This window comes from Carassius carassius, chromosome 42 (genome assembly GCF_963082965.1).
Source record: "Carassius carassius chromosome 42, fCarCar2.1, whole genome shotgun sequence".
NCBI lineage: Eukaryota > Metazoa > Chordata > Actinopteri > Cypriniformes > Cyprinidae > Carassius > Carassius carassius.
In genome coordinates this window covers 517,501-540,522 of record NC_081796.1, presented here as the reverse complement: position 1 = coordinate 540,522, position 23,022 = coordinate 517,501, and the positions used below count along the sequence as shown (strand labels likewise).

General features: G+C 41.1%; 1 protein-coding gene across 1 annotated transcript in view; it reads right to left on the bottom strand.

Annotated features, from left to right (window-relative positions):
* The window catches only part of LOC132123955 (reversion-inducing cysteine-rich protein with Kazal motifs-like), a 47,566-nt gene that overhangs the window by 20,933 nt on the left and 3,611 nt on the right, over positions 1-23,022 (bottom strand). The window contains exons 2-10 of the mRNA XM_059534646.1: positions 14,972-15,033; positions 7,007-7,081; positions 5,319-5,355; positions 4,947-5,032; positions 4,809-4,856; positions 3,323-3,356; positions 2,896-3,093; positions 1,067-1,331; positions 819-992 (exon numbers count right to left, since the gene is read on the bottom strand). Of these exons, the coding sequence (XP_059390629.1) occupies positions 819-992; positions 1,067-1,331; positions 2,896-3,093; positions 3,323-3,356; positions 4,809-4,856; positions 4,947-5,032; positions 5,319-5,355; positions 7,007-7,081; positions 14,972-15,033 (979 nt within the window). The remainder of the gene's footprint in view (positions 1-818; positions 993-1,066; positions 1,332-2,895; positions 3,094-3,322; positions 3,357-4,808; positions 4,857-4,946; positions 5,033-5,318; positions 5,356-7,006; positions 7,082-14,971; positions 15,034-23,022) is intronic.

Sequence of the window (23,022 nt, the reverse complement as noted above, 5' to 3'; positions counted from 1 at the left end):
ATCATGCTGTCTACATCTGTAACCCACGGAGAAACACACAGGCCACAGAAACCCAACAATGTGCCTGCTGGATATTCATTTTTCCACAAAACACACTCCTCGTGTTCAGTTACATAACAGCATCCAAACATATGAACCTAGTGAACCCCTGTCTTTATATATATATAAAGAGCATAACAACACTGCAGCTGGTAGTTGAGGATATATGTCAATTAATTATATGCTTATTCTACAGTTCAGTGCAATAAACAAGAAGTTAATGTTGAGTAACATTCATTTCAGACACAATGTCAGTTCCTCCACAATGAAACGAGCAATGGAAGTAAAAACATCTCTTACACAGCGTAGTGCTGTACATGATTCAATGAGTCACTTTAGTGTTGGCATTGTCAACTGTAACTGTAACTAAAATGATGAAAAATAATTTGCATTTAACTAAAATAAAGTTGAAAAACTAAACTACAATAACTTCAATAAATAAATGTTACCTTGTCAACAAACTGAAATAAAATAAGTTTAGGTTGAGCTACTCAAAAATAAAAGAAAGAAAGTACTTAAACTTAACAAAATTACAAAAACTTAAACTAAAAAATAAATAAAAGCTTATAAAAATGCCAATAAATAGAAGAATAACGGACTCACTTGAATGAATCAGTTGAATGAATGACTCATTGTCTACAGTCACTTCACGTGTGTCAGTGTAAGCGATCTAATGCACAGACTGACAGAGTCCTGGTGCTGGTAGACTGGGTTTCAGCACTCGAGGATGGGAACCAGTGCTTGTATGAGCAGACTGACAGTAGGGAAGTGTTGGTAACCTGTTATTGAAGTTGGTGCAGTAGCTGAGCTCTTTGCAGCCTAACTGGCACGGCTCCCTGACGTCAGCCAAGCAGGTGATGAGGTCCATCTCAGCCGGGTTGTATTCACAGTGCTGGTCGAACTCCTGCCACGTCTGAGTGCCCCAGTTAGTGCTGATCTCCAAGCACATGTTCCTGACAAACAGAGAGGACACGGACACATTGAGTCTCAGAGCCGCGCCGCTGGCTTCAGACGGAGCGCTGCTCACCTGCACAGGGAGGTGTTGGCCTTGAAGCAGCAGTGCAGTTTGGCGTAGTCCATCTTGGCGATGGGGGGTGACTCGGGGTCACTGATGGTGGGCGGGTGTGCGCTGCCCAAGAAGCACTGCCACAGCGGGTCCTGAGGGAGCGGCTGACCACCACACTCACTGATCAGACCCTCCATGATCTCCTGCTCCGTGCTCATGGTGCGCAGGATCTGCTTACAGGCCGTCTGACAGTGAGCCTCCTCCGCCCGCTCACAGCAGTACAGACCTGACACACACACACACACACACACACACACACACACACACACACAGTCACTTCATGAATCAGAACTGTTCATCTTTTAAAGTCTGTGGCAGCTGCTTCTGAATCAGTTGAGTGAATCATTCAGTGACTCTGGTATCGTTGACTAAAGCTAAAATGAAGATTTTTCATTAATTGAGATTGAAAGTTAACATAATAGAATACAAATGAAAAATAAAATCTATATGTAGGTTGCCTGATTTCAGAGCAGATAAATAACTTTTGAAAAATATATTGTGTGAATGTTTTTAAGCTAATTCTTCTCAGTCCTAACTCTCGTGTTCCTTAAATGATTCCTTACTTTAGGATATAACAGATTAATTTTAATTCTTTTTATGTTTTTGCATATGCATATTTGAACTGATAGTAAACATGCCTCAGATGATCACATGATCTGTCCTTGTTTTTTCATATATTTAGTCACACAATTACAAACTAGGTTAAAAACATGAATTATTCATGAGGTCTATCATCAGCTGGACTGCAAAATAATTAAAACAAAAATCTTTAATGTAATATACAGAACATTAGACTGTCTGAAAGAGATGAACCTAAAATGTTATACTTGATCTAGTGAAAATATTAAAACAGTGAAATATTACTCCAGTGTAAATCATCTGTTTTCTGTGTGAATCTGTGTTAAAGTGTAATGTATTTCTGTGATGCTCCGCTGTATTTTCAGCATCATTCCTCCAGTCTTCAGTGTCACATGATCTTCAGAAATCAGAATAATATGATGATTTACTGCTCAAGAAACATTTCTGATTATTATCAATGTTGAACACAGTTGTGCTGCTCAATATTTCTGTGGAAACTGTGATGCATTTTATTTTTCAGGATTCACAGATGAACAGAAAGTTCAGAAGAACAGCTTTTATTTGAAATAGAAATCTACTGTAACATTATAAAAAATGTCTTTGCTGACACTTTTGATCAATTTAATGCATCTTTGATGAATAAAAGTATTATTTTCTTAAAAAAACAAAAAAACAAACAAACAAAAAACACATCTGGCATATATTAGCACTGACCTCATCAAATACTTGTTTTTTTGTTTATATCAGGGCGTTTCCTCCGAGGAGGCGAGAGAGGCAGTGCCTCCTCAAAAAATTGGATGAGAAAAAACTGTGTATTACAAAAATAATAAAGAGCACCCCTCCTCGTTTCAGAACAGCACCACCCTCCACTGGTTCATATGTACATGTTAGCAAAAGCTATAAGTATTACCTAAAAAGTAGTACAGCTTAACTGTGACAGTCATACATTTAAAAACTTCTACACATTTTTATTCCCAAAACTGAAAATAGTTAGAAACCCATCAGGGGCTTGTGGCCAATATTAGCCAGACAGCATCTTCTAAAAACAAAGGTTCTTTAATGGATCTTAGGTTCAGCAAAGACTCAAAACAGCTTTTGTGCACTGTGAAAAGCTTTTTAAGAAGACAATACTGTTTCAGTTTGTTTACTGGTTTAATTTGAGGAGTTACTTGCCCCTTCTTTGTAGTTAGGAGTGAATAGTGTGCACGTACTGTCGATGGGGCTCCGGATGGGGAAGGATTTGGTGTAGTTGGCCACGCAGCCGATGAGCTGAGGACTGATGCTCTGGCAGTACTCTTTGACCGCGTTGATTTGGGAGACGGTCGGAGACGAGTCTGTGCGGAAGATGGCCTGACAGTATTCACGGCAGTTTGTGTGTCTCCCTGCATAACTGCAGCACACTGAGCCCACTGGACACACACACACACACACGTGAAATTAGCGCTTCGTTTGTGACCTCAGCGAGCGCAGGCTAAAGGTCGTGACCTTGCCTCCCAGGCACAGAATCAACTCCATCTCATTTCCTGTCCATGCAGGTCAGAGATCATCAAACAGGAAGTCAGTCTCTGAGGACTGAATCACATAAACGAAGTACAGACGGACTGATAACCAAAGACCTTTTCATGCAGCATTGCTTACTTTCATTTTTGGTGATACAGCTGTAGAGTGGTTTCTGCAAGAGAGGAATAATATCAGTTAGAAAATTGCATGATCGCTGATGAAAAATTCCCCCAAATGTGTTTGTTTATATCACAGAGAGACAAATACACTTTATTGTTACATGAATTATTACTTTTAATTCTTATGATTTAATGCTTTTCATGTATTTGATTAGATTATTTCTCAAACAAAGCTGCTGTATAGTGTGCACTGTCCCTTTAAGACGAGCCGTTTTAACTTTTGCTGCTCTATTCTAATGCTACGTAAAGGCTTGGATCATATTCACTGCATTAGAGTCGAGCCGCGCTGAAGTATGTGGACGCTTGCACAACTTCTCAGAAAACCAAGGGCACAAGATGAAAGAGCTGAAGTTGTTGTGAGAGCCATCCAAAGCAAACATTGTGCTGATGATCAAGAGCTGCACGGACTCTAGTCATCAGGAATCATTACTCTTTTAGAACAGTTAGTCAGCAGAAGCACAGATTTACTGGACTGTAATGTGGCGACAGCATGTCCAGTTAGAGGGAAATGATATTTTCCCATTGCTCAACACTAACCAAACGACCTCATAAAGAGGTTTGGGGCTGTGCTAGAAACCAGGCTTTAAATGAACAAACACAAATAAAGCTTGAGTCTCCTTTCAGACAAACAAACAGAGAAGTGTCCGGTCATACTGGGCTCTCTGACGAACACGAGACCTCCCAGAGTCTGCCTGCTTTCATCTCAACATCTCCCCGGAGAGAGAGAAACCAGACTCACAGCGCTTCTGAACCACACGGTTGTCAGGGAACTGTTTTGGGGTTGCTAAGGTGTTTGAAGTATATTTTCCATACTGGCTCAGCACCAGCTCTATGATGTTCTGCTTTAAATCTGACTCAGATCATCTGTCTAATCCAGTCTTATTACTGACAAGTAGAACTAAAACTGCTCAAACTGAAAAACTGCAGATTGCAAATATGATATATTATCCCCAAATCATGGACAAAAACAATGTTTTTCCACATTGTGAGGTGCGTAAGCTCAGATCAGTGAGGCCTACAATCAACCAGTGGTTATAATGCAGCGTAATCTGCTCTCTACACCACGAGTGTAACAAAGTGTGGAGAACAAATCATGTTTTTTGTGAAGTTGTTCTTCCTGTGAGAGCAAAGTCATGCCGAGGTTATTCATGTTGTACTAAAATGTATTATTGGAAAGAACTTGATGTGTCATTTCTGAAAGCCTGTTTCTACCTGGAAGAAGGAACATAAAAGTATTTGTGACTGTCACGATCTCACATCTTTGTAACTGCGACAATCTCTCACAATCTGCATTTCTCACAGTTGTGGCTTTCTATTTCACAGAAACAGAGTAACGTTTATTATTTCAGAACTTCTCATAATTACCACAATGTCCTATTCTGACTCTAAGGTGGAAACAGGCTTCCAAAACATCGACATTGGTAAAATAAATGTAAAACTCCCACCTCTGTGTCTTTCTTGCATACTTTAGTGATGTCATTTCTAGACGATGCCTGAACAGAACACATAAAAACACAAATATCAGTCTCTCTTCATTCTTTATGTTGTGGTCTTAAGTCTTTGAGTCAGAGGTGTTGATGGACCTGTTTGCAGTCCCTGCGGCACTCGGAGGAGATGGCCAGCTCACAGCAGCCCAAACCCACCCATCCGTCAGACTTCCTCGATGCCCCTGGAGAAGTACAGAATCACAGTGAGCTTTCCAGAGATCTGAAGCAGAACCATGCACACAGAACAACACACCCATCATATGTGTTTGAGTGTTACGAGCTGGAGCTCAAAGCTCTGGACGGGTTTAATGGCCATGTAAGGTGTAGCTCGACTGATGTGAAGTGTGATATCTGTGCATCTGGAGGGCATTAGGTCTTCAGAGACTCTAAATCCTCTCTTGTTCTTATAAGGTTGGTACAGGTGTGTTCTGCAGACGGCTCTAAACGTCTCCATCTGTGTTCACCTACCCGGCAATGTGTTGTTGATGCAGACCCAAAGATCACTCTGTGAAACCAAAAGGAGAAGTTTAGCATGACAACAACTCAACATCCATCATCTCCTCGCTCTCATGTGCTTCCAGACCCGAGGATTCTTCTCTGAAGACAGCATGAGTTATACAGCAGGTCATTATTAATCATAAATCTCACTTCAAGCAACATGAGGGAGTTGATGATAATATAATGTTCATAGTTATATTATTATTTAATAATAATATATATATTTTTTATATTTATGCATTAAATACATTTTTTTAAAGGCACACTACCATTCAAAATGTTGGGGGCAGTAAGATTTTTTTACGGTTCTGAAAGAAGTCTCTTCTGCTCACCAATGCTGCATTTATTTGATCAGAAATACAGTAAAACAGTGAAATATTGTAATTTCAAACAGCTGTTTTCTGTGTTTTCTCTGTTAAAGTGTAATGTATTTCTGTGATGTGCCGCTGTATTTTCAGCATCATTCCTCCAGTCTTCAGTGTCACATGATCTTCAGAAATCAGAATAATATGATGATTTACTGCTCAAGAAACATTTCTGATTATTATCAATGTTGAACACAGTTGTGCTGCTCAATATTTCTGTGGAAACTGTGATGCATTTTATTTTTCAGGATTCACAGATGAACAGAAAGTTCAGAAGAACAGCTTTTATCTGAAATAGAAATCTTTTGTTACATTATAGATGAATTTACTGTCACTTTTGATCCATGTAATGCATCCTTAATGAATCAAAGTATAAATTTCTTTAAAAAAAAATCTCACTGACCCAAATCTTTCTACAGTAGTGTAAATATTTTGAGAATCTGGTGTAATAGTTTATATTTTGTGCAACATAAAACACACGATGCAATAATTGAAGCTTCTCAAATGTAATTTCATGGATGGCAAACTGAAAGACAAAACCACTCTTATATAAGCTGTTAAAGTACAGGACCGGTATGAAAAGATCTTCATGAGAACTATGCTGGTATCAGTGAAGCTCTTCTTATTTGCTGTACGGCTCCAGAGAGCCTCCTAATATGACTCAACTTTAATTAAAAGTAGATGCAGATGAGAGCCACAGAATGCTTTACTGAGCGTCTGCGGTGGGACGCTGCTGGATCAGATTCACGGCCGCTCCTTATCCACACGGCCTGTGCTTTGACTAGATAATGAACCGAATAAACAGGACATCGTCTGAGATTCACATTCGACGTCAATGCTCTCTGGCGTATGGAAAACCAGCCCGTCAAAACCATTCAGCATCATTTGTGGGGAGCACAAAAAACAATGTGGTTTTGATGCATCAGACTCAAAAAACAGGCTTGATTCGGACTCTGAAATGCTTCCAAAATCCATTTGCATCCATTTTCTGTGAATTAGCGCAGGACACATGTCCAATTGAAACAGGCCTGAGGCTTCCACTATGGCTAATTCCACAGAGGCTGAGTGTAATTGCATTTTGCATTCCAGCTTTGAAACTCAGGGAAAGAGGGTGGAGGGCGTCCATCAGCCTTCATCTCGGTTTCCTTTACTGCCAAGCAGGTAAAACCGCAGCACCAGACCATGAGGGAGGAACAGGAAGCAGCAGCACTCTCTCTGTTTAAGACTTCCTGTGTAGCCAGGGCAACAGCTATAATGTAAACACAGATCTGGAGGACTGAGGAAATGCCTTACCAGAGACTCGGGGCAGTAACTGGGCAAACGCTGGAGAAGGTGCTTCAGACGCGATTCACTTCTGATGGTCGCGAGCTGCAGAGAGAAGCATTCAATAAATGCACAGACAAATGTTTTGCATGTTTTAGATCAACAGCATCATGTGACTTCCTGAAAGCAGGACATATAAAGCACAAGCAATGCAGTGGCCTTTGTCTTGGAATCATCTTTGATTGGGCGTGATTCATTGCAATTAATTTGATAGTAGCAGACCATGAATGAATTTAGAAAAAGATTTGTTAAAATCATTAGCATTTCAATTCCATCTGCTGTGTGCAAAAAATGTTACATAGAATATACACAGTCTATGCTAATTTCCATACAGTCATGAACGGATGTTGTAATAACAGTAAATACAGCCTATTATTAATTAGGAATTGATAAAAAAAAACAATGTGGTTGTCTATTTAACCTGTTAATTTAATGTGATTATACACTCATACATACATACAGGAAGCCTTAATTAACCCCCGGAGCTGTGTGGAGCACTTTTTATGATAGATGGATGCACTTTATTGGTCTTCAAAATCTGGACACCCATTCACTGCCATTATAAAGCTTCAGAAGAGCCAGGATATTTTTTATATAACTCTGACTGGATTCCTGTGGCTCAGTGGTAGAGCATTGCATTAGTAGCACAAAGGGTTGTGGGTTCGATTCCCAGAGAACACGTTAGTTTAAAAAATGTATAGCCTGAATGCACTGTAAGTCGCTTTGGATAAAAGCATCTGCTAAATGCATAAATGTAATGATTCATCTGAAAGAAAAAAGTCATACACACCTAGAATGACTCAAGAGTGAGTAAACCATGGGGTTGAACTATGCCTTTAACAGATGAAAGGACAGTACGACACAGATATCGCTTTCCTCAGCAGATATTCAGACTCATGTTTTATTGTGAATATGAGATTGAGCTGAAGAATGAATGCTGTATCAGATGCAGGGAATCACACTCTCACTCCATCTCTCACTCCATCTCTCTCCTTCGTTACTAAAGTTCTAAAGTAACATTCTTGAATTAGTAACAGATTTTGTGCTCAGCTGTAACACTGATCAAACTGAGATCTGAGTCTGTGATGGAAGGAAGTAGTTCTGCACAAAAGAGGGATATCACACTCGTACGATCAGCATCACCACCTCAGCTGTGTATTATTTTCTAATATTTCCATTATTGCTTACATTTATATAACCTTATACTTATCCCCCTTGATGCAAACAAAAATTCCATAAAAATTAGTTTTCCAGTTCCTGGCACCTGTGAAGCACTCCGTGACTCTTGTGGTGTGAGAAAGCCTTGTTGTGTTGGTATTTCTCAACCTCAGCCCAAACGCTCTGGATCTGGATATACGAGGCTCTGTGAATGGCATGACGGTCAGACTCTGGAGCCGATCCTGTCATTCTGTCTGCCGTAAACAAATCAGCGGCTGGACTCTGTCTCTGGGAGCGTGATCAAGAACGATCTGTTCATTTATGCAGAGCGCCTGCCAGCGAGCAGTCTGGAGAACAGAAGCCAAACTCAGTTCCAGTGAATTATAGATCTTCATCATTTTACTCAACAGCAGCATCTGAACGAGGCTGTGATGGCTTTCCAGCGTTTGGCCAGCGTTTCTAGAAAGATTCCCTCTGTGATTAAGGGTAATTAGCGACAAATGGGGACAGAAAATGGGAAAATGTGAATTTACTGGAAGATGTTTCAAATAATTACTTCCTACAAAAAAAAAAAAAAAACACATCTGACTCATTATGAAGAAACTGAGAGAGCTCCAGAAAATATGCTTTTGATTTTTGATTCTCGTTTTCCCTATTTTTCAGTGATATTTGGAATATATCATATAATATGATATCATATATCACCATATCACCCTGGAGCCCAAGACTGGTCACCCACTGAAGCTAAGCAGGGCTGAGCCTGGTCATTACCTGGATGGGAGACCTCCTGGGAAAACTAGGTTGCTGCTGGAAGAGGTGCTAGTGAGGCCAGCAGGGGGTGCTCACCCTGGGGTCTGTGTGGGTCCTAGTGCCCAAGTGTAGTGATGGGGACACTATACTGTCAACAAGCACCGTCCTTCAGCTGAGAGGTCCTGACTCTCTGTGGTCATTAAAAAAAATCCCAGTATGTCTTTTGAAAAGAGTAGAGGTGTGACCTCGGCATCCTGGCTAAATTCTCCCATTGGCCTCTGACCATCATGGCCTCCTAACAATCCCCATATCTGCTGATTGACTTCATCACTCTGTCTCCTCTCCACCAGTAAGCTGGTGTGTGGTGGGCGTTCTGGAGCAATATGGCTGCCGTCGCATCATCCAGGTGGATGCTGCACACTGGTGGTGGATGAGGAGATACCCCCTGACAATGTAAAGCGCTTTGAGTGCCTAGAAAAGCGCTATATAAATGTAATGAATTATTATTATTATTATTATTATTATTAAAATGTCCTTACTATCTGAGCGATATCACTGAATGAACACTCCATGACAGCCTCAGGCTCATGTGTGACAGCCAATCAGAGGACTCGGAGGCGGGGCTTAGCCAGCATCAACCAATCACATAAATTTGATATAGGTTTTCCCAATTTTCCCCACATTTTTGTAATATTGTGCTATTCATGTTGTTATACTCTTTTTACATCTGCCAAAAAAAAAAAAAAAAAAAAAAATTACAGAGGCATAATATCATGAATAAAGATACAGTAGGTATAATTTGAACAATATGATAAATAGATTATATATATCGCAAGTAAATTGATTAAATTAAATCAAATTAAATGAATTTAAATCCAATGTAAATGTAATTGTCTAGAGCTGTCAACACATTTAAGAAAAAAAGAGTAAGGAATAACAATTAATTTACAAACAGTTAACAATTAAGAATAAAAAAAATGTAAATAATAATGATAAATAAATAATTGATTTTCGACCTAGTTAATCATGAAACCTTTGATCTATACATAAATTTCATACAAAAAAAAATCCCAGTTCCCTTTCAAGGGAACTTTAAACTGCGTCCTCTAGGGGGCACTATGGGGAATACCTCGTCCTGACCCGTGTCTGAAGCATACATTGAAAAAACACCAACAAGTTGGCTGGAGACAGCCTCTGATGTCACTACTGGTGCGACTATAAATAAGCACTGGGATAACACATCATTCTCTTATTCATCCTCCATTGACTGTTTTGTTTGAAGTATACAGCATCTAGGAGTGCATGTTTCTAACCAGAGGCTTTGCTCTGATACCTGCAGTTCACACGGCTCGCATACTGTGTGTGTGTAGTAAAGAGCAAGCGCAAGCGTTCAGCTCTCGATGGAGTTGGATGCCCTCTGCTACGCTCATTGTGATGCATTCGCAAGACTCAGAGGGGATGTGAGTATTTCACTATTCACCAGAGTTTGTAGCAACATTTGCATGAGTGCGTTCACCTCTTGGGGGAATAGCGATACATACGCGGCAGCAGCTTTTGCTCGCGCTTGATTTCTGTGATAATCTAGCGAGTGGGCGGAGTGTGTTTGGTGTGAAATGCTGCATGTTGTGTCGCGGTGAGAACATGTAAAGGATCTGACAGGAAATTTCTCCCTATCAGTAATTTCCTTTTGTTTAGGCTGCATTTTGGCTTAAAAAATATTTAAAATAAAACATAAAAAACCTTGTAAAGAAGGCACTAGCAAAACGTTTAGAGGATGTGTGCATCCATGTCATCGTTGTTTGATACCCGATGACACACACAATCTCAGCCTTGGTTGTTTGGGCTAAGAGCATGCACACAATGTCCTTGAGGGGGAGTTTAAAATGAAAGTCTCCGCTCTCAGTTGTCTCTCTTTTCGAGGAAAGAGGGGCAGACATCTGCTACCCTCGAGCTGTTGAGGTTAAATCTTCCCCTTCCTATTTCCCCTACATCACCAGCTCTCCACCTGATCGAGGTTAGGTGGGAACATCCTGCATTAGGGTCTCCTCTTGAGCAGGGCTCCAACGCGGGAACAAGGTATATATATATATATATATATATATATATATATATATATATATATATATATATATATATATATATGTATGTATTAAATTGCTGGTGGTTATGTGTGTGAGTTTCTTTGCAGTGCTCAATTACAGTGTTTACTAAACAATCGTTGGCATTATGTCCAGCCAGTATGATAGCCCTGATTCCGGCTTCATGCTTCCGGTATCAGGCGGCTAGGTCATAGGTTTGTGCATGATCCTTCTTGATCATCAGACCCGGTACGGCATGGCATGGAATTTCTGGGATATCCGGCCAGGTCACACTGCGGGGCTTCCTGGCGGCTTAGTTGTTGCTGACGCATCAAGCAGGAAGTGGAGGTGACCGTTACGGAAGTCTTCTTGTATATGCTACCTCAGGTGATGCTCCCCTCACCAGAGGTTTGTGAATTTGAGTTTGCCTCTCCCGTGCGGTTCGGCACCTCTGTGATGCTTAGGAAGCTTTAAGTACACACACTAAGCTCTGTGTACTTTCTGAAGACCACATGGTGGTGAGTGTGCATGTTAAACACTTTGCACACTTTTTAAAATCCACATAAGTGGTAAGTGTGCATGCAAGACTCTGCACACTTTCTAAAATCCGGTACGGTAAGGATTAGACCTTGTTTCCTTGGGCTCCACGCATCCAGTGTGTTTTTATTAATACACTTCAAGCATAGCTTCCCTCAAAATGAAGGGCTATTGTGAGCCTGGCGCTTCCCCTTAAGCGCCTGAGTTCTCTCCCCTTGTGAGGAGTTGAATTCCTCGCTCCAGGGGCTGTTCTCGTGGTAGTTTAGCAGCGCTCCCCTTTACCAAAAAGGCTTTCCTATGAGCACGCTACTCTCTTTCTGATTCGAAGTTCTCCTCTAACATGAGAGTTGAGTTCTCTGTTTTACCCAGAGCACCTGGCATCCAGCAGCATCAGGTAAAGTAGGCCCTTCCTTCGCTTCTCTGATGTGCTGGGTTTTTGGCTAGCTTACAGTGCTCTTACCCTTCTGATTCTCATGATTAGGCTGTAGGTCAAGCCCCCTCTCTTGTTGAGAGTTGGGGTTGTGCTCCCTCAGCTAGGTAGCCTACTGCTGGCCGTTCCAGCATGAAATATGCTGCAGGTTGAGCCCCCTCTCTTGTGAGAGTTGGGTTGTGCTTCCTCAGCTAAGTAAATTTATTTCTAGCTGTTCCAGCTTGGAACATGCGGTAGGTCGAGCTCCCCTTCATTTGAGAGCTGGGTGTTTGTCCCTCCCCTCAGCTAGATATTTACTGCTAGCCGCTCCAGCATGTTACCATAGATCAAGTTGATGACTCTCAAACATTGTTTTGGGATGCACCATTCCATCTATGAGCTGCTCTATTAAAGTGCCACGAGAGCCCCCCTTTAGAACAGTATTTAAAATCCTTGTTATGGTAAGTGTTCACTTAAAGTCTTTGCGCACTTTGTGAAATCCATACTGTGGTAAGTTCTTTCTAAAAATCCTATATGTTGAGGGCTTTGCACGGTTGCTTCTTGCCCTTTCTTGATTTGGTAAAAGCCACTCCACCTATCCTCGGATACCTATCTAAACAGGATGTTGCTACTAGGATCTGTTGAGACAGTTCCTTCAGCAAGCTTATGCAAAAGCAAGCAGTAGCCCCTGTGTGACAGGCAAGACTTAGTATAAAATGCTAAGATCTTTGCCGTATCCCTTTAAAGGAATCTTTCTTGATTCCAAGCCTTTAGCTCTACCTTGGGCCGAGGCCCAAACAAATAACTTGGTATGTAGATGATGTCACGGACAGCCATCTAACATCCCAGCGGCAACTCCCATGGAAATGGTAGAGTTGGTACTTAGTGTTCGCCATGATTCTGGCCTGCACTCCCCTCAGCATGGTGGCTTGGGTATACTGTTCCCCAAAGCGCCCCCTAGAGGATGCAGTTTGAAGTTCCCTTGAAAGGGAACGTCTCAGGTTACGAATGTAACCATGGTTCCCTGAGTAGGGAACGAGACACTGCGTCCTCTAGCTCCCTGCCATGCTTCGGACGCAAGCTTCAGACGAAGAAGTGAATGACGTGTTCTCCCAGTGTCTGTTTATAGTTGCGCCGGTAGTGACGTCGGAGGCTGTAGCCTGCCAACAAGTTGATGTTTTTTTCAATGTATGCTTTAGACACGGGTCACGACGAGGTGTTCCCCATAGTGCCCCCTAGAGGACGCAGTGTCTCGTTCCCTACTCAGGGAACCATGGTTACATTCATATCCTGAGACGTTTTCACTATTCACAAGACAATTACTATTGATAAAATTTAGATTATATAAACAGAATTATTTAATGAATTGATAAATTCATTTGATTTTACTATATATTTGTATTTAATTATATACAAATAATTTTAAATAAATGTATAATTCAACTGATTGACTACAAATCTAACATTTATAAGAAAAATGAGCATAGCTGAGTCGGTGTGAAAGGTGAAAGGATCTGAATTAGGTTTCTGTCTATTATCTGAGACGAGTGAAGCACATGATGTGAAGTGCAGCATTATAAATAACGAAAGATCAGCGATCAAAGGAAAGCTGTGACTCCGCCCACAGCACCACAGAAATGAAGCGTCCAGTCCGTTTGGGAAGTTCTCCTTGTTTCTTTCTTCAGTTTTTTGTTTGGCGGGTGCCGGCGAGATCATTTAAAGAGCTGAAGACCTCGTCTCTTCATTAGGATGAAACGATTATGTGGTGACAGAGCACACACACCACTGCACACCGCTAACAAGCTGCCATTATCCCCTCCTGCTAATCTCTTGTTTATATAGATCTGTCTCCATCTGATGGGCTCTCAGTCTCTCTCGGACACTCACCCGTCTCTAATGCTGGTTTCTGTATCTCTGATCATTCAGCGACTGGCAGGTGCTTCACTCAGACTCTCACTGTACTGAATGGGACAGTGTTTCTGTGCGGGTCAGCGGGTTAACGCACCGCTACTCACTGACCCGTCCGAACTTCAGAAAGAAGCCATTCAGAGAGCTTTTCATGTGCTTGGAGTTCCAGAGCTCAAGAGACACATGTGATTCAGTGAAAGTGGCCTCGGCCCAATGGCGTTCACTAATGATGGGACGCAGGCCTCCACATGAACAACATCACTCCGTTTCAGAACACTCTCTATCAGTCCAGAGCAGCTCAATGATTCACGCTGGCTTCAGTCAAAATACACGGCTCTTCTTTCACTTTCAAAGAATAACACAGTCACACCATGTTTTTTGACCTTGACCTTGTCATGCAATATTATGTGAATAATATCACTCAACAGCATAAATAAATGCCAAACCTGGGAAAACTGATAGATGGATAATAATACTAATTTTAGCCATTTTAGATCTTTTCCATGTGGTGAAACATTCATTTAACAATAAAAATAATGGAGAATAACAGTTAACAATTAGAAATTAAGAATAAAAATTAAAAAGATGCATTAAAAAATAAACTTCTGTAATAAGGAATTCTTACTGACTTCTAAAGGACATGTTTTGTAATGTCTATGAAATGCTTTAATCTGTAAGTTTTATTTTCTTTGAGTTCTCTTCATTTGGGTGTGATTGCAGATTAATTAAATAAATTAGTTCAGTAGTAGATCATGTAATTGTAGCGTTTGGTTTAGTTTTAGTTTTTGTTAAAGACTTTTAGCTTTTATTTCCTAGTTTTCCTTAGTTCTACTAGTTCTTTCCTTGTTAACTGATCGTGTAGTTCTCATATATACACAGAAGGGACTAGAATAAGTACAACTCAGGAAAAGAGGGAGATACAAACTTAAAGTCTTTGGAAACAAACACTGAAACGAAAGAGTTTTGATGCAGTACTGGATTAAATGATGATCTGTTATTGATTGTCAGTCCTGCAATCATTCTAAGACAGTCAGAGACTCGGAGAAGCCGCTCTGAGGATGGTGTTCTGTGTTCTGTGCGTGTGAATGTTGTTACCTGGTCACAGGCTTCTCTACACTGAGGAAAGAGCTCTGCAGCATGATGGCAGCAGGACGGAGCTAGAAAACACAGAGAGAGAGAGTTCAGTCCTGATCCAGTCTACTCCCTCCAGATTTCACTCTAAGCCCCGCTGATGGAGAGATGGAGAGATTGGCCAAGACCTGAGAGCACGTATGACTGACAGGTAAAGCAACCAATCACGGTTCGTTTTGTGCCGCGTCGTGTTAAGGGGCGTGGAAATGTCTCCACAATAACTTAACCTATTTTTAAAAAGCCTATGCTGCAAACTTTACACATTCCACCTAATTCTGGAAATGCAGAGTTTAGTTGATCCTGACAAACACTCATGGTCACAGCTGTAAACACCACACGAGGGGTTTGTGAAGAAGAAACCTTAAAGAACACAACACACACGTCTCCTGGAAATCATGTATTTATCAACCAATCTGATGACGACTTCAAAACTCCTGAAGTGTTTATTATTCTAATTTCTGAAGATCATGTGACACTGAAGACTGGAGGAATGATGCTGAAAATACAGCGGAGCATCACAGAAATACATTACACTTTAACAGAGAAAACACAGAAAACAGCTGTTTTACACTGGAATATTTCACTTATTTACTGTATTTCTTTTCACGTTTTTACTGTAGTTTTGCTCAAATAAATGAGAGAGTCACATTTGGAAGAACATATTCTCATCTGTTTAGTGCATTGATCTGCGGCGTCTCATCCAGGCCTGTTCCTGCATCAGAGCGATGCGATCTGTTTCTTCTGCACCTCTTCTCCTCGTCTCAGTGCTCTTCTTCTTCTTTCTGTCTCAGAGCGTCTGGTTTTTAATTGAGCAGACGCTGCTGAAGAGACACACCAGTCTTTCCTTTCATAGTTTATGGAGACGCCGCCGTTGGTTTTAATGTGTTGGATGTGCAGTGAATCTCACACTTGTGCTGTTGTTGTTGTTCTGAGGCTGAGGAATTGACCTTCATTGTCTCTGAAGTAAAGCCACTAAATGAAAGCAGTCGCCTCTTTGATGGCTTCCACGGCATTCGTGACAAAGTTTTAAAGCGGTTGATAAACATACGCTCACAGTGTGAGTGAAGCAAGGCCTGCTAAAGCTAACCACAGCCGAACAGAGCTGTATGTGCTGCTAGAGAACCAAAGCTGTGCAAAGGGTCATTTATAAGTGCTTGGACGTCCAATAGACAGGAACATTTATACTATATATATATATATATTCATACATTAGGACAAAAATAAAAGTGTGTCACATTATTGAGCATTTAGCCTCGCTCGTGTCCCTCTGCAGCGTCAGGAGGAAACATGTGCTAGTGTTCTGAGCTCCGCTGCTACTGTTTCCTTGTTTTTCTCAAGAATAGTAATAATGCCACCCACAAGCCACATCAAAGGAATTCCCCTCTCTTCCCCCCCGTCTCCCTCCTTCCCAAACGCTCCTGAACATCCCATTCAGCCCGAGACGATGTGTTCTCCGCAGGCTCCCCGGGGAGTGAGGGAGAACGGGTAAAGGGTGTTTGTGCAAGAGCACATCTGATGACCAGAGACGCCGGGATCTATGGAGGGAACTGAAGACCACTTGAAAGGGAGGCACTTTGACGAAGGTGATCAAACAGCAATGAGAAGCAGACGAGAGCATGAGGTGGGGGTTACAATATGAGACCCCGGACCCCAGACCGTTTCTAATACACCCATGAGGATCCCATCAGAGTTCAAAGCCTGGGTTAGAGCGCCTACAGACACAACTGGAACAGATCAACCCTACACTAACCGGCTGCTAACCAGGAACACAAGCCTTGACTGAAGCACTTCTGCCCATCGATGGGGCAGCCAATCCTCTTCTGCTCTGTTAGCACTGCTGAAGTCCGGTGTATGACTTATGGCTTTCACAGAAGAGAAAAAACTGATGCACCTTTGACCTTTTTAGTACAGAAAAGGATTTTTAAGGAACACTGGTGTTGTAACTCATTACAAGCATATGCAAGATATCTAATCAGGTAAATTAAGACATTACTTTTACATTTAAGACAAAATATCTGAGAGACTTTTTAAAAGAAGTAATGCGAGTAACTTTGTTTTCCCTTTTATTCACTGACATCTCTCGTGTCCCTGTGTTGAGAGATTGAGAGAAATCACATCTGGTGTGACAGGACCTATACATGAGCCAGAAACATTACTTATGGATGTTATTAAACAACAAATAAGACAGCCCAGCCCAGAAGACAAAAAACCATTCTGGAAGCGGTCTCATTATTTCCTGAAACGCTGGCTAACCAGAATAAGATTGGTTTTGCATTATATGCTGAAATTTTAGCAAATGGTCAAAGAATATCACACCGCTTCACCACATCATGACAGTAATATCAATTACATTAATACAGTCTTGTGTGGACACAGATTTTCTGTTTTGTTGTTCCTAAATTTAGATCGTAGTTTAGGTGACTCACTGGGTAATGCTGGTTTTGTATGGCTTTTGGAAAAAAAAAATAGCATTAAGAAAAAATTCTGTTTATTGACTCTTTTTAGTTTATTTTACCTTACTCCTTGAATATGCATGTACACATCTTCATCAATATCCTCAAAACTATCACTATTAATTCATATCTCATTCAGTTTTTGAGGAGTTCCATCATTTGACATTACAGTTTATATGACTCAGTGTTGAGACAGTATTTCTTGACCTCTTTTTGACCAGCGGTCAGTCTCTTACACCAGCTCAGAGGTGCCATTTACACACAACTACTGTCTCTTCACACATACTCTGAGACCACAGCAGCTGAGGTGAATCAGAGCAGGCATGATGTAGTCTGCTGTTTATTCAGCATCACGTCTGTACACAGAATCATGAGCAGCCTTAACTCAGATTCCTTCTGAACAGCTCTCTTTGAGTTTAGACTTCTGAACCGCTGTTGTCTAGAAGTGTGATGTAAGTGTACACACTGGTGATCAGCAGTCTAACGTCACTTCAAGAGTTTCAGACTGGTGAAGCTGTTCTCAGAAGAACATAAAAGGGCAACCATCGTCCATATGGTGTTTAAAGAGAAGGGAAGCAGAGCAATCTGTGGAGAACCCTACCTCAGACACTCAGTGCTGGAGTGAGTGTGTCGAGGAGGACAGCAGGACACACACATCATGTCTGGTGCTCATGAGCTCAGAGCTCCACTTACACAGCTCTTGTAGAGAGTGAATGTCAGCTGGAGAGCTGGATGTGATGCAGATGCAGGGCTGACCGGAGCTGGACTGTGGGCAGCTGAGAGTGAAACATGGAGGATCCTGAGAGTCATCTCTCCACAAGAACACTTCCTAAAGGGACTGAGGACAACCATACCACAGAGGAACCATTTCATTTCACTATATTTATTTAATGAAATTAATTATAATAATGGCTTGAATTTGAGTAACTCTAGAGAGCAGTGCTGGTTCTAAATGGTCATTAGGCTAAATTATTATTTTTTTTTTTTATGGTGCTAAAATGGATTATATATTTAAAAAAGTGCATTATAAATGAAATTCACAAAATAAATAAAATGATCAAATATTCCCTTTAAAACAAAATAAAAAGTTTTGAGGTGAAAGGTCAAAGCTCAAGGGGGCGTTACGGTGCTCCTTTATAGTAAGCATCAGTGGAAGCCCAGCATAAGCTCACACACAGACACACACACACAGACTCTCACACACAGACACACACACAGACTCTCACACACACACACACACACACACACACACACAGACTCACACGCACACACACACACACTCACACACACACACACACACACACACACACACACACACACTCGAGCCCAGAACTGCTTCACACGGACTGAAAGCAGGAGCAGAAGGTCTGCTGGAGGAGAGTCCTGGTGAGGTCGGAGCAAGCAAAGGCTGAGTGACAGAGGCGGTGCGCGACACAGACACACACAGGACTTCACCCAGCGCTTCACGCTCTTCTGTGTGTCAGACTCAAGCAGGGGTTACTGGGATTCATCCCCTGAATCTACAGAAGTTTGTATCAGCTGACTACCATCTCAGATAAACACTGCTCTTCTGAACTTTCTGTTCATCTGTGAATCCTGAAAAATAAAATGCATCACAGTTTCCACAGAAATATTGAGCAGCACAACTGTGTTCAACATTGATAATAATCAGAAATGTTTCTTGAGCAGTAAATCATCATATTATTCTGATTTCTGAAGATCATGTGGCACTGAAGACTGGAGGAATGATGCTGAAAATACAGCGGAGCATCACGGAAATACATTACACTTTAACACAGATTCACACAGAACACAGATGATTTACACTGGAGTAATATTTCACTGTTTTACTGTATTTCTGATCAAATAAATGACATCGCTGTGTAACATTAAAAAAATATTTTAATGATAGTATAGAACCACCTACAATATGTAAATGTTCTACTAATTGCTGATTAGATATGTTTTATCCAGTGCCACTTATGAAACACTAATATTATCCTGGAGGAACTTGATTCAGATTTGTATGAGTTGTGAATCAGTTCTGAAGTGAATCAGGAGAGTTGCTCAGGGTCATGTGTTGAGACAGCATCTGTCCACGCTTCACATCTTCTGTAGTGACTGTGTCCTCGTGCCAACTGCAGCTCCGCGAGGAACACAGGCTCTGCTGCAGATGTCCCATTCATGATGAAGACGGCACGTGTCAGGGGGACCTGATTGATAACCGCTCGCCATGTGGGCATCACAGCATGTGTGGTGTAGGGCTGACGGATCACACAGGGAGAGTGTGTGTGTGTGCGTGTGTGTGTGTGTGTGTGCGTGTGTGTGAGTGTCTGTGTGTGTCTGTGTGTGTGCGTGTGTGAGAGAGTGTCTGTGTGTGTGTGTGTCTGTGTGTGTGTGTGTGAGAGAGTGTCTGTGTGTGAGTGTCTGTGTGTGTGTGTGAGAGTGTGTGTGTGTGTGTGTGTGAGTGTCTGTGTGTGTGTGAGAGTGTGTGTGTGAGTGTCTGTGTGTGTGTGTCTGTGTGTGTGAGTGTGTGTGTGTGAGTGTGTGTGTGTGTGTGTGAGTGTCTGTGTGTGTGTGTGTGTGTGTGCTGTGTGTGTGAGTCTGTGTGTGTGTGTGTGTGTGTGTGTGTGTGTGTGTGTGTGTGTGTGTGAGTGTGTCTGTGTGTGTGTGTGTGTGTGCTGTGTGTGTGTGTGTGTGTGTGTGTGTGTGTGTGGCATCTGAAATCGCTGACTTTAGAAAGAGGAAGAATCTTTGTGGAACAGCAGTGTTGGCTCCACCACAGGATATTTTCATGTTTGGCTCAGTCAATAATAAGAGTGCCCAGGACAATAAAAACATCTACACAATCTTCTGTTTGTCATTTAAGTTGGTTTCATTCGTTTTGCTAAACTTTTTATATTTAATGTAGTGTAGCTTAAAAAAATTTTTTTACTTAATCATTATTTTAAAGAAAATTGCTTTAAAAAAAATCAAGTAAACATTTTAATAAAAATTAATTGGGATAATAAGATATTACTCCAGTGTAAATCATCTGTGTTCTGTGTGAATCTGTGTTAAAGTGTAATGTATTTCTGTGATGCTCCGCTGTATTTTCAGCATCATTCCTCCAGTCTTCAGTGTCACATGATCTTCAGAAATCAGAATAATATGACGATTTACTGCTCAAGAAACATTTCTGATTATTATCAATGTTGAACACAGTTGTGCTGTTCAATATTTCTGTGGAAACTGTGATGCATTTTATTTTTCAGGATTCACAGATGAACAGAAAGTTCAGAAGAACAGCTTTTATCTGAAATAGAAATCTACTGTAACATTATAAATGTCTTTACTGTCACTTCTGATCAATTTAATGCGTCCCTGATGAATCAAAGTATTAACTTTAAGTTAAGTATTAATCCTGACCCCAAATTTTTGAACAATAAATTGTGAAAAAGTTATATAAGTTGTCTTCCATTTGTTACTATTGTTAATAATAACAACATCAAAAAGTATATGTACTGTACAGGCCAGAATACTGCATGCCTCTGTACAGATAACTGTAATGAAATAAAGTCCTTCACTGAAGCTTTTAAAGTAAGGAAACAAATTATTCTTGTTGAAAATCTGTAATGTATGTGATTGAGTGTGAATGATGAATTTTTCTTCCATCACTGAAGCGCTGGTGAACAGAGCCTTCCTTCACTCGTATGGAGACTCGTATAAACGGCACATTAGTGATGCTGTCCTGGGTTCAAGCAGCATCGTTAAAATCCCACTGGACAAATGTGATGAGCTTATATTAATTTATGTAACCACAAGGTTCGGGCTACCATTGCATTCAATGGCTGATTTCTGACAGAAGCCTGCAGATTCACAGGGACAGCACGAGAGGGCTCTTAAAGGATCATATGATGCGATTTCAACTCTTCCTTTCTCTTTGGAGTGTTACAAGCTGTTTGTGCAGAGATAAGATCCCTAGAGATATTCTTTATCACAGTTAAGACTCTGTCACGCCCCTCTAAACACCTCGTTTAAACACCCCAAATCTCTTAACGTTTGTCAATGTTTCATCAACCGAACCGTAAATGAAAAGGACTCCTCCTGGTGCAGCTCTTCCGTCAGAGAGAGAGCCGCTTCTCCAGTACTCTCGACTCGAGCCGGACAGAGGAGGATTCTGCTCCGTGTTTCCCTGCCAGCTCCTGCGTGTCATAATGCCCTCGGGTCAAAGGTCACTTCCTGTGCAATTTGACATCAACAAGAACAGACTGATCGAGGGGGAAAACAGGAGGATGAAATGTGAAATATTCAACACTTTCATCATTTCAGCTGATACGAAGCCAAAGCTGAACAGCTTTTTGAGCAAGTATTTGTCAGGCGTGTGACTTTCTCTCAGAACGCTCCGCCAGCTGTGATTCGTCTGTCAAAGAACGTTCAGGATCACTCCCAAATTTGTGAAAGTGATGATTTGAAACTCCTTTATTCAAATGCTCAGATGTTCTTCCACTGAAGCAGAAGATGCTGTTTGGATCATCTCCCGTCATGCTGAAGAACATGATCGTCAGGTTAAATACAGACCAATACTCAGCCATTCAGGTTCTTTTTTCAGTTCCACTTTAACTCAAATTGTTAGGCTATTAACATCATTTGTAATAAAAATGCTTGCATTCAGTTCAAAAAGAAAGAGAGAGGGAGAGAGAGAGAGAGAGAGAGAAAAAGATTTTAGATTTTAGATAAAAAAAGTTGTTTAAAGGGCCACAAATGTGCAAAATATTTTCCTCTGTTGAAATTGCATTAAATGAAAGGCCTCAAATCAAAGAGTCCTTCTGTTATAAACAAAGGTATTTGATTTAAAGTTTAGTAGAGATTTCAAAAGGCTCGTTTTAAAACACCTGATAAGAAGAAACAGGCTTCATGAAGACATGTGGAAGCCATCTGCCACACAGCGAACAGATGAATCTACTACAGCATGAAGATATTTACTACGGACTATTTCAATCGTTCTCCATTAAGATCAGCGTTTCACCCTGGACTCATTGAGATCTGATGAATAAAGTCAGTTCGGAGCCTTCACGATGGCATGAAAGTGCCAGATGAGTGCGGCTGTACACGTGTCCAGCAGATACACGCGTGTCTGCAGTCAGAAGGAAACACACCTTTTTATCATTGGAGTCACTTTACAAAAGTTTCTAAAAGTTGCCTGAAAAACCTTTTAAAAATAGCTACATTTGTTGCAAGGTGCTTTTTGAAAAAAAAAAGTTTCTAGGGCAGTCTGAAAAGTTGCTAATTCTTGCCACAAAATTGCTAAGTTGGCAACAGTGTCTCAGTCTCAGCAGATCATGTAAAACTGTCCTGAGAACGAGTCTAAAAACACAACCCACAGCCTGCAATCACAAGATTCAGAGAAACAGAATTAAAATGGACTTTGATTTCCAGCGATGTCTGCCACCTCTGTTTTTCCGTGCTTGTCCTGAGCCACATTTGAAGGAGTAATTGGTTGCAGATGTTTGCGTAGAGAAAAAAAAGAAATGCTTCAAATAGTTACAGCGTGAGCGGCTGCTTGATCTGCTGGACGTGACT